Source organism: Rosa chinensis, chromosome 5, assembly GCF_002994745.2.
Source record: "Rosa chinensis cultivar Old Blush chromosome 5, RchiOBHm-V2, whole genome shotgun sequence".
Lineage (NCBI taxonomy): Eukaryota > Viridiplantae > Streptophyta > Magnoliopsida > Rosales > Rosaceae > Rosa > Rosa chinensis.
The window spans coordinates 62,348,908-62,361,655 of NC_037092.1; the positions used below are offsets into that span (position 1 = coordinate 62,348,908).

Sequence of the window (12,748 nt, forward strand, 5' to 3'; positions counted from 1 at the left end):
AACAATTGGGTCTTGATTATGAATATATAACAATACACATACCAATAATTGGATAGCCAATAAGAAACCCAGGTGAGAGAAAGAGTGAGGGAGAGGAAGATGGAGACCCACAACCTTGGTTGTGGTTTTTCTATATATTTTTTTGTTATTTAGTTTTCTATAGGGGTAAATTAAGAATTAAATTTTTACAAAAATTAATCACCCAAAAAAATTCACAAAAAAATCATATATAAGTTGGTCTGTTTTTGAATGGTAGCATTCACGTAGATCATATATGGCGCGTTTTGGGACTTGGAAGTCCCACCAACTTCCTCCTCCTCTCTCCCCCTTTTCCTTCGCCAAATCTTTCTCCCCGCCATTTCTTGCTCCGCAACACAAGCAAACCCCCAATCTCTCTCTGTTTCTCATGGCCTCTCGCTCCCCCCAATCCCTAAACCCAAACGCACCCATTCAATTCCCTCCAAACCAATCGAATCATTTGCTCTCCACTGTTGTTTCAGGCGCTCGATATGTTCAGCAGAGAGCACCTCTTTCTCTCTCTTAGGGTTCTTCTCCATGTGCTCGCTCTCAGCCTTGTTTGGCCCCCGGCGCCGCGTGTTTTCAGCCAGGACGTCGGCGGCGGCGATGGCGGTGGTGGAGGCGGAGGCGGAGGCGATGGCGATGTCGATGTCGGTGGTGGTGGAGGAGGAGACGGAGTCTCTGCCGGGTATAAGGGCTTCACCACCGAACTCATCTTGAGTCGTTTCTCCAATGTCACCCCCATTCTCAAAGATGAACTCAAGGATTCGTTCAGCTACTGCGTCATTGACGTGTGAGTTGTGCTCGTCTCTCTCTCTCTATCTTTGTGATTTTTGTAGAGTGGATTTGATTTGATGGAATGAAATGTGCGATTTCGTTTTGATTCAGAGACGAGGATTGGAATGGGGCTTTCAATTTCTCAGACAATGCAACATTCATTACCAACTGCGCCAAAAAAATGAAAGGTTACCACCACCTCACTTCATTCTTGCTTTTGGGGGAAACTGGTTAGGTTGTAAAAGTGTGTAGAAGATATGAATCTAGTTTTCTAAGAAGATTGATAGAAAGCAGAAAATACAATTTTTTTTTTTTGGTTGAAACTGAGAACAGAATATGTGTCACCTAGTTTACAGTGATTAGGAGACATTAGCAATTCAGTATTTTTATGAGTAGTTGGAAACTAGGTTTCTTTCTTTCTTGGAATCAATGCATATTTATCATTTTGTCTTGCATTGGTTCTCTGCTGCTGCCAATTAGAATGTTTGCTTCACTAAATTCTTCACGCAAGGTTTGCAGGATAAGTTTGACGTAAGAAACATTGTTGAAAAAACAGTTATTGGAGTTTTTGTTATTTGCCTTTTTAATTGACATGAAGACCATTTAGAGTTGTATTCTTTTTTCTTTAAATTTAGATTGTTGGAAACAGTACTTTGGCATAACTTCTGTAGGAACAAAGGTTTGAATTAGAGGGTTTGAACTCCCAATCTGAACATTCTCATTCTCTATCTTTTTGTATATCCCACTCGTAATAATTCAATCACCAGTTCGGCTAGTTTCATCTAAATCAAGTTTCTGATGTTGTTTTAAGGTGGAGGTTTGGGAATGATTACGCAGCGGTTGTGCACTTTTAAAGAATTATCGATGTATGGTGAAAGTTTAGTACAAGTCAAGAAAAGCAGTAAATTGAAACCGAATAAGAACTGTAACCTGTCTACATGGAATCCTGGATGTGAACCTGGGTGGGCTTGTGGAACTACTGAGGAAGTTGACGTGAAAAATAAAACATATGTGCCTGCCAGAACTGAAGACTGTGCACCTTGTTGTGAGGGTTTTTTCTGCCCTCATGGTCTTACTTGCATGATCCGTAAGTCCTTGAAACCTGCTGAAAATAATTACCTTTCTTAACATTTCTATTTCAAACTAGTTAACATGGTTCTTCACTTCTTGTTGCTTATGTAATATCTCTGAACTTCCTTTGACTTTTATCAATATTAATATTAGGACTATGGTTAAACTAAATATTCATATTCATGGTCCTTCATATAAAGTTTTAACCATCAATATATATGCCGTCCCTCGCACTTCCAGAATTAATAAAGTGTGCAGATATCTCTATTCAGATAGCACCTGACGTTGGCTAATCATCAAAGGTGTAATTATTTAGTGATTAAGGATAGCACATTTCAGAGACCCCAGTTGTTCGTTGGATAATTTTCCACCAAAGCGTTGTTTAATCCTTTCTTTTAGAAATGGAAATTGTTCTGTAATCATTATTGATAACAAATATATTGAAAAAACAAGTACAGCACAAGGGACAAGATGTCCAGTGAGAATGCTAGCTAAAAGATCAGGACTACAAATCAAGATTCATAAAGAAAAACCCCAGTAAAATCAACATAACTATGCCACAGCAATCAAGATAGCATAAAGAAAAACACCAGTAAAATCAACATAACTAGACCACAGCGATATTCCAATTACTAAGAATAGCATGTAAAGAACCATGTCTGAATTATGAGGAAACTAATACCCATAGTGAAGTGGCAATAATTCTGTAATAAAATGAATTTTTATATGTTGATGCTTTTATATTGTTTATTTTTTTCTTCATATATGTTGTAGTGCTCATTTTTATGTGTTCATTTCTTTCATACTGTAGAAACATATATAAGACAGAAGCCAATAGTTATCCTTGACATGGTTGGGTGTTCCTGACTCCATTTTGTTTGTTAACTTTTCTGTGAAGCTTGCCCAAAAGGTGCTTACTGCCCACTTGGAAAGCTCAATAGCACTACTGGTATATGTGTGCCGTGAGTTCATACCCTTTTTGGAGCTTTTGGTTTTTCCTTTTAAATTCTTTTTCATCTGGCATTCTTCTTATGCTTAGCATACATTAATATTTATCAGCAGAAATATTCTACAGATACCGTTATCACCTACCTCCAGGGAAGCCAAACCACACTTGTGGAGGAGCAGATAGGTGGGCTGATGTCTTGAGTAGTAAAGAGGTATTCTGTTCGGGTGGATCATACTGTCCGTCTAGCATCCAAAAAAATCCTTGCAGTAGTGGGTATTGATAATTATCCCAAACTTTTAGCACTTTGTCCTTAAATTTGCAAGTTGTGTGTGTGTGTGTGTTTTTTTTTTTTTTTTGTCTTTCTTTATTTCAGTGTGCTTTTGCATTGTCAAAACCTGCGTCTCTTATTTTCCACCGTTGTTTAATAAATGCATAATGGCATCTAGTCCCTTAATTTGTAGAATTTATAAGTTTGTGAAAAAGTTTGTTATCCAAAATAGTGAAGCCATCTGTTGCTAACTTTATTTATATTGATGCTAAAGTTTCTGTATATCATTGCAGACATTATTGCAGGCTGGGCTCCACATCTCAGGAAGGTAAGTTTCTCTTTACACGTATGTTTTTCATCAGAAGACTTTCAATTTTCTTAGCACTCATGTTTTTAATAGATGACCGCGATCTCAACTTTTCTATTTTCTGTTTTAAGTGTGTGAAACACTCAATTAGGGACATCTAATTTTGAGACTGGCAATCTGAAATTTGAGTCCAAATTGTAGACATGGAAATCTTGAATAGATAACTACATAGTTACTCCATAAGGAAGGCAACAACTGCCAACAAGGTAAAAGTGTTATATCAGATATGCGAAAGAAGACACAATTGCTTGCTAGGGTTTAGGGTATTGTTGGCATCCATTTCATATGACCCCCACCCTGCACTGATACTGTCTTCAACCTAATCATCTTGTGAGGTTGTGTCTGAGAAAGTCTCGATGCAACTGGAATTATCAATTCCTATGCCGGTCTTACACTAGTGACAATAATATTAGATCTCTCATATGCACCATGAGGCGAGGCTTAGTGATTTTGGTTTTTAGGTAAAGGGCCAAAGTTCTGTGGAAATGCAGAGTCTAGGCTGTTTTATGAAATATTGGCTGTGACTAGTACATAGAGTACAAGAAAAGCAAAGTTACTTTACAGGCCTAAAAATCAGCTACCAATTGCATGCCTTATGCCTAGTTAGGTGTTATGTGGTGTCCAAAGATAGAGGGAAAGGAGGGTTGAGATTCAGGAATCTAGTAGCAAGGAATGATTCTCTTCTGGGGAAGTGGTTTGGAGATTTCCATTGGAGAGAAAGGGTTACCCTTGCTACTAAATTCCTGAAACCCTCAGAAAAGTTTTAACAGCCTCCACATATTGCTTTTTGGTTTTCTTTCTTCGAATCTGTTTCAGTTGCTTTTAAGGATGCAAGTCTTTGCTCCATTTTGTTGGATTGGAAGACATCTCCTAGCTAGGTGTTTGTAGTACTGAGATTGGATGATATTGCTCTGTTTGATGTAATTCTTGTGTTTGATGTAATTCTTAAGTTTTAGTTTTATAAAAGTTTCTTAATTCCAACAAAATAAAGTGTCTCAAATTTGCGCTGTGGTTAAGGTCCAGTTTGAAAAGAGGAGTTATAGGAAAATTTCAAGCTTGAAATTCCTTGTTCAGTAAGGAATGTTTCCAGCTGAATGATATATATGTATGTATGTGTATATGTGTGTGTGTGTGTGTGTGTGTGTGTCTATATGTCTATATATATATATATATATATAACCTTTCTTTATTAAAGTAAGGTTAACCTTAGTGGAGAAGGCTGCACACACATTCACAGAAACGATTACAGCCTGATGAGTGGGAACTGGTATTGAGAGCAGGCAATGGTTTCGCTCTTCATTTTTCATTTTTTTTTATTGCTATTTTTTTGACATTCTTGCCCCTGGTAGTTAACATTTTATTGAGACTTAATGTTTTAGGTTTATTAAAGTAGTAAAAGTCAGTTATGGTTGACAACAGGTCCTCCTATATAAGAGAGTGTATTTGTGAGTCAAAAGGGCGAACACTAAGGGACAGTGGATGTACTAAAGAGTTCAAGAACCAAGGGTTGCAAGGGTTGAGAAGTCACCAAAAGAGAAAATAGGGAATTTGAGTGCAAGGGGAACAGGAGTAGTGTGGAAAAAGTTGAGCTTGGGTGTACTTGGGACTTGGGTTGTGAGTCGCAATAGTCTTTGTATTGTTTGGTTAATATTGAAATTTCAAACTCAGTTTCCTGTGGAATTGGGCAAGTTTTATAACTAACTGCCTGTAGGGCTGGAGGCCAAAGTTCTATGGCGTTGTAGTGTCTTGGACTCTTGGATGTCATCTGGATGCTCTGGATGAAAAGAAATCGAAAGATTTTGGAAGACTGGATAAGTGCAGTGTGGAGGAGCTTTTGGGAGAGAGTAAGGTTCTGTCTGCTTTTGGCGGGTTTAAAAGATGGTCTTTGTTGGATTATGATAGGTTGGAAGGTAGCATTGTCTAGGTATCTTGTTTCTTATGGTGAGCAGTGTGAATCCTAGCAAAGTTGCTGTTGATGTAATTTTGTGTTCTGATGCTGTTCTCTTTTGTCGAACTCTTGTCCACTTTTTTATTTTTATTTTTATTTTTTACTGTATCAATCTGTTGATTAATAAAATCTATATATTTTTCAAAATAAACGCAATGCCAGTTTTCAAGCGCTATTGCAAATGTTAACAAAAGTTTCCCATGTGACAAAAGATGGTTTTGTAGGTCAGTATCGTGTTAGATGTTGGAAGATGTTATAGTTACCTGTAGTATATCCTCTAGAGTCTAACTATATATTAGTCTGCTTATAATTTTAGTTAGTCTATGGTAATAACCATTATTGTTGAACTTGCAGGATGTTTCAAAATGGCAAGTTGTAATGCGAAATCAGAAAATCAAAATATTACTGCATATGGTATCATGCTTTTTGTGAGTGGTCTCACTTGCCTCTTTATAGTGAAGTGGTGATGAACATAATTTTCACAGCATAACTATATTTCAAAAGCTTAACAGTGAATCTCTTGTATTTTCCAAGTGTTATGAAAAAGATAAAATAAATTCTTCTGTATTCCTGTTGTGCCTTTTTGAACTAATTGCATATGCAACCATCATAACTGATGACCTTCACTTGTCAATGCAGGCTGCAATAATAGTTATACTTATTATTATATATAACTGTACTGATCAAGTGCTTGCCACCCGAGAGAAAAGACAAGCAAAATCCAGGGAAAAGGCTGTTCAAAGTGTAAGAGAAACAGCACAAGCACGTGAAAAATGGAAATCTGCAAAAGACATTGCTAAGAAGCATGCTGTTGGACTCTCAACACAGTTTTCACGAACATTTTCTCGCAGAAAATCCACCAGGCATTCGGACCAGCTGAAAGGAACAGGACAAGCTAAACCTGGAACAGATGGTGCCTTGCCACCTATGCCACTGACTGCGATAGGTGCATCTGAAGCAGCAACATCTAAAGGAAAGAAAAAGGAAAAAAGCAACCTCACACAAATGTTACATGCTATTGAGAATGACCCAGATAGTAATGAAGGCTTTAATCTAGAGATAGGTGATAAAAATATTAAAAAGAACGCACCAAAAGGTAAGCAGTTGCATACCCAAAGCCAGATTTTCAAGTATGCATATGGTCAAATTGAGAAGGAAAAGGCTTTACAGGAGCAGACAGCAAACTTAACCTTCTCTGGGGTTATACAAATGGCTGGTGGAATTGAAATCCAAAAGAGGCCTCCAATTGAGGTTGCTTTTAAAGATCTAACCCTCACATTGAAAGGGAAAAATATACATCTTATGAGATGTGTGACTGGGAAAATATCACCAGGCCGGGTTTCAGCTGTCATGGGTCCATCTGGAGCAGGAAAAACAACTTTTCTTAATGCTTTGTTAGGAAAAGTGAGAGGGTGCACCATGAGTGGTATGGTTCTTGTAAATGGAAAGATGGAATCTATCAACTCATATAAGAAAATCATAGGCTTTGTTCCACAGGATGATATTGTGCATGGCAATTTGACAGTGGAAGAAAATCTCTGGTTCAGCGCAAGATGCAGGTATGCACATTTTAGTACCATCCTTCAGGATACTCCTTCGGCATTCTTGTCAGCTTTATATATGTTGTTAGTCTGTTCTATCAAGTTTTGGGGTCCAATGGTTGTCAACATGGTACCAGAGCGCTGATTACAGAAGGTCTTGGATTTAAAATCACCAGTGCATATTTCCCATTTATTTGTTATTTTTCAAGGTGCAGCAAGAGCTATACCTTTATGTTGTCTATCTTTGCATGTATCTACCTCTTCATATGCAAGATGGGGCTGCACATGTTAGATTGCTTCATGTTTTCCCTTGCTGCTTAGGCCTTTGGACTTCAATGGTTTTTCTAAACTTTCTTCTCCTCTATGCTGCTTCCAGAACAATCTTGTGACAACCTATTTCCAGCTAGCATGTAATGTGTGGGCAAAACTTGGTTTCTGTTTCATTAGTGAATTACTTTAAGGAGCCCTAACATTCACTACTTCAACCAACTAGCTATCCGTCTAGTGACATTTCTTATCCATAATGTTGGATGAGTCACAAGTTTGAGTCCCCTCTCCAAGATTGAAATATAGTTCACAACTTCAATATCAGAAACCAACAATCTTTGCGTCCAGGAATGGATTCCTATTTCCTATTTTAAGGTTCATTTTCCTTGAGCAATAATGGAACTCATGGAAAAGAACCCTTGATTTTCTAGCAATGAATTTCAGACAGTCGAACACTTTTGTTTCCTAGGACTAAGAAAAGAACTTTACCTATAATATAATTCTTAATCTTTAGTGAACTTGTGAATACATATATTTTGTTACTATTTAAGCTTCCGGTGCTTTAACAAATTTTATTCTATATTGTTACTTTTCTTCTTCTTCTTTTTTTTTTTTCTTTTTCTTTTTCCTGTGCTGCATGCTATGTCTTCTGTAATTGGGGGTCACCCACTAAAAGTTTTTTCTCACCTGAAATTCGCTCTTTCCTTTCCTTTATCTCTGGCAAATCTATGTCTCCTGGAATTATTGAGATATTTGAAGTCTGTGTTATCTCATATAATTATCCCAACCTGCATCTTAGTTTATGTCATTCAATATTAGTGGATATAAAAAATGTGATCACGTATGTACAGAACATCATTGTTCATTTGGATGAATTATAAACCAAAAGATTAAAAAAAAAACCGTGTTTCTTGTTCTTAGTATAATTCTACATAGCCTCTTCCTTTTTTTACGTTTACTTTTCTGAACAAAACATAGTCAATTCCTTGTATAAGTAAGACACTGATAAGTGATCCTCTTTGCTGTTTTTTTTTTGGTTTAGTTTGTTTATTATTTATTTTTTTCTTTATCTCTTTTTTTACCTCATTGTTCACAACCACTTACTGGTACTGACATTTGTTCTTCTACCATCTGCCTCATTCTGGATTTTCGTTATTGTAGACTCTCTTCCAATCTGCCTCAACCAGAAAAGGTCCTGGTTGTTGAAAGAGTTATTGAATCCTTGGGCTTGCAGGCAGTGCGGGATTCCCTGGTTGGAACGGTAGAGAAGCGAGGAATCTCTGGAGGTCAAAGAAAAAGAGTAAATGTTGGGCTGGAAATGGTCATGGAACCATCACTTCTAATTTTAGATGAACCCACATCTGGTTTGGATAGTTCATCTTCTAATCTGCTACTTAGAGCTCTTAGACGTGAGGCTCTTGAAGGAGTTAACATTTGCATGGTTGTCCACCAGCCCAGGTAATTGATCTTTTATTAAATGCTAAAAATGCACATTTTAAGGTAACTGTTGTTTTGTCCGTTTGTTGGGATAAGGTCCTTTTCACATGGTCTGAAATATGTTGCTTATGCCTTCCTTATATCCGTCAGTATTCTAATAGTCCACTTTCTATCTTAAAGCAGAGACCATTCTCTTAATGCAAATGATTCAAGGTGTCCCTACATTGTGGTTAAACTTGAATACAATTTGATTTGGATATCATTTTAATGAAAGTTGAATGTGAGAAAAGATGACTGGTAAAAGCCTTGGGGGCCACAGTTATTTGTATGCTTTCCTTTTTACTTTAACTCTACTTCTTTCTTTGTACTCTTATGGTTTAAAATGAGATTGAATTCTTAAGAAAGGAGAGTGCAAATCCAAAACATTTACATGAAATCTTTCTACAATGATGTGAATGCATGAAAGAAATGTCCTTGGAATTGGGATACTGATTTTTCTGTTGAACTTTGTGGAACTTTGGAGTACTTGAGTACTGGGGATAGACAAAGAAATATAGGAATTTTACTACAATCAAATTGTCATTTTTTCCCCTCGTTTTAGTTTATGAAATAATTTCTTTCCTCATTTCAATATTTTTGGTGTTCCAGCTACACCTTGTTCAGGATGTTTGATGATTTGATACTTCTCGCTAAAGGTGGGCTTACAGTGTATCATGGATCAGTGAAGAAAGTTGAAGAGTACTTCAAGAGCCTTGGGATTATTGTTCCTGATCGTGTCAATCCTCCAGACTATTTCATTGACATTTTGGAAGGCTTAGTAAAACCAAGCACAAGCTCAGGGGTGGACTATAAACAACTACCCGTTAGGTGGATGCTTCATAATGGGTACCCAGTTCCTATGGATATGCTTCAGACTTCTGAGGGAATGGCTGCATCAACAAGTGACAGTTCAGCTCATGATTCTGGATCGGAGGGTTTTTGGCAGGATGTCAAGTGTAATGTTGAGGTGAAAAAGGACAATATACAGCATAATCTCTTAAAGTCGAGTGACTTATCGGAGCGGATTACCCCTGGCATGTTCCTGCAATATAGATACTTCCTTGGCAGGTGGATATCCCATAATTTATATTCTCATTGCAAGAAAACTTCCTAATTTTCTAGAGATATAGAGATATAATAAGTGTCGTATCATATGTTCTATATTTTTATGCAAGTGTCATTATAACTTTGGGACTTTTAGCTGTAGAACGTAGAATTTGGTTCCGAAATTTTTTGCAGTGCTTGTTGCACACACATGTCATTATTTTGTGACAGCACTTCATTTGACTGTTTCCAGTACAAAAACATGGGTACTGGAACAAGTAGATATTGGTACATTATAGATTTGGCTATTAACAATTAAGCATCCCTATAAATCTATAATGCATTGTTCACTGTCACTTATTGTGATGTTTCAGAAAGTCTGCAATGCAATTCCTCAGTTGCGTTTAATGATTCAGCTTGATTCATTGTATGCCTGGATTTTTCAGGGTTGGTAAGCAGCGATTACGAGAATCGAGGACACAAGCAATAGATTTTCTTATTTTATTGCTTGCTGGATCATGCTTAGGAGTTCTTGCTAAAGTAAGCGAGGAGACCTTCGGTTATCATGGTTATATGTACACCGTCATAGCAGTTTGTAAGTAAAATATTCTTATTTTTTAATCATGCAATACTTCCTTTGGAATTAAGCTGTGGTAAAATCACTTTATGGTCTTGGATGTTTCATTATTTTTAGCCTTCAAAGAGGCACATGAAAAAAAAAAATTAAATAAATAAATAAAATAAATTACTGCCAGTGAATTGCTACCCAAGGGATGTGGGAACCGATTAAAATTGAAAAAAAAGGCAAGAGGTTGAGAACTACAAACACTTGGGCAGTTAAGTACCAAAAGTTTCATGCATGAATACAAATTGTTATTTGAAATAGATTTGAAATGCTCCCATTTGAGCTTAGGGTCTAGGAGATAGGGCTGATGCCTAAATCCCGAATTCTAAACCCTTAAAGGTCGCTAAACATACTAGGACAGTTTCTAAGACCTACTATACCATTTACTGATAAACAGTTAGAGATGAAAATATTGAAAAGAAAGGCTGCTGATTGGTTGTGATCCACCAGCATCCCCCCATATTGGACCAGGCTGTTGCATCCTTATTTATGTGTTGATCAGTGTGTTTGTATGAAAACACTAGAGTATGTTGTTGTCCTCGAATGATAGCTTTTCCAGGATATGTTTGTTTCTCACATATCCCACTTTGTTTCAATTTCAGCTCTCCTTGGCAAGATTGCAGCTTTGAGAACGTTTGGACTGGACAAGTTGCACTACTGGAGACAGAGCTCTGCTGGCATGAGTAGCTTGGCTTACTTTCTTTCAAAAGATACAGTGGACCATTTTAATACGGTCATCAAGCCTCTCGTTTACCTCTCCATGTTCTATTTCTTCAACAATCCAAGATCATCTGTCACAGATAATTATGTCGTTTTGTTATGTTTGGTTTACTGCGTAACTGGTATAGCTTATGCCTTGTCCATATACCTGGCTCCCGGTCCAGCTCAACTGGTAAGATGATTTTCCACATAGAGAAATTATTTGCTTCAGAAATGTAATACGTTTTTGTGTGTATGGTGCTTCCTTCCAATTTTACGCCACTTTTCTGATATGCAGTGGTCCGTGCTTCTCCCAGTCGTTTTGACTCTAGTAGGAAACAATACTATTGAAAGCCATATTGTGGAAAAAATATCTAACTTCTGCTATACTAAGTGGGCTTTGGAATCTTTTCTCGTAGCAAATGCTCAAAAGTTTGTGATCCCCATCCTTATTTATATGCAATCACTGCCTGCCATTTTTTGCCATATGGATATTATAGTGGTTCTTGCTTTCTTGTATTTTCAGGTACTCTGGGGTGTGGATAATAACAAGATGTGCTACACTTCAGAAGAGTCACTATGACCTCAAGAATTGGTACCCTAATTTAGCCATGCTCATTACTCTGGGTGTATTAACAAGAGTCATTGCATACATTATTTTGGTCTTCAAAAAGTAGAATCAGTCTGTGATCCTTTTTACCATTCTTTCTGTACATAGATGAAAATGATCTACCAAGATACTTGGCTCACTAGTTACTCTTGTAGCCTCTAAAGATAATGAAAAGATGAACAACTGTGCATACTGAGGGAAATCTTTGAAGCAACAAATCTGTATATTTTTTGCTCCAACAATTTTCCTATATCTATCTATTTATATGTCTATCTCTCTATACCATAAACCCAAGCACTCATTTGGTGCCATAGTGCTTCACCAAAATGTGGATTGCCCAAAATACTTTTTAGCAAGACAATAAAATAAGGAAGAGTTTTGGTGTCACATGCTTCAAATTATGAGTTGCTTATTATACCTTTCAAAATTTTATTCTTTATGTGCCCTCTTCATGCAAAAAATAAAGTCCCTCCCGAGGCAAAGAAGAGAAGGGCGGCGGACGGCGGTAGGTCGCCTTTATTATTTTGCAATTTGGAGAAGCCGAGAAGGCTAGAGTTAGTATTTACACCCATTGGGTATTACCCAGCAAGTATTACCCACCCAATAATAGTTTGTGGGTAATACCCATCAAATAATTTGCGGGTATGAGTATTTACCCAACCCATTTCTAAACGGGTAAACCCATACCCATTTTGAATATGGGCAGGTTTTTTTTTTTTTTTCCTATTTTCAATCTTTTCATTTTTTTTTCCTTTCCTTTTTTGACAAAAATAATTTTTTTTATTCTTTTTATTTTCATAGTCAATTGAGTATTTCAAATACTTGAGACATTGTTTAAGAAAGAAATTTTTGGTTTAGTCACGAGGAAGGCAGGAAGCAATAGGTTTAAAACAAATATTTATTTCCGTAAAACAATTTTCACAACTTGGCGATTAAATGTAAAATAATAAAATTCGGTTCGTAAATGAACCATATGAGATTTACTCACCTCTAAATCCCATTGCGTCTTCTCTAACAGCCAAAATCACAAAATCACAAATGATTGTTCAATGCAATTCCGTTAAGCACCTAATCACATACGGTCTCAA

General features: G+C 36.9%; 1 protein-coding gene across 1 annotated transcript; it reads left to right on the forward strand.

Annotated features, from left to right (window-relative positions):
- The first annotated feature begins 284 nt into the window (after positions 1–284).
- Positions 285–12,001, forward strand: LOC112167755 (ABC transporter G family member 28). The gene is made up of 14 exons (XM_024304818.2): positions 285–811; positions 907–983; positions 1,607–1,882; positions 2,765–2,828; positions 2,942–3,088; positions 3,377–3,411; positions 5,753–5,826; positions 6,038–6,957; positions 8,368–8,664; positions 9,292–9,750; positions 10,173–10,321; positions 10,954–11,243; positions 11,349–11,482; positions 11,577–12,001. Exons 1-14 carry the CDS (start codon positions 510–512, stop codon positions 11,725–11,727), a joined length of 3,375 nt encoding a protein of 1,124 aa, XP_024160586.1. The 5' UTR covers positions 285–509; the 3' UTR covers positions 11,728–12,001.
- The last annotated feature ends 747 nt before the right edge of the window (positions 12,002–12,748 follow it).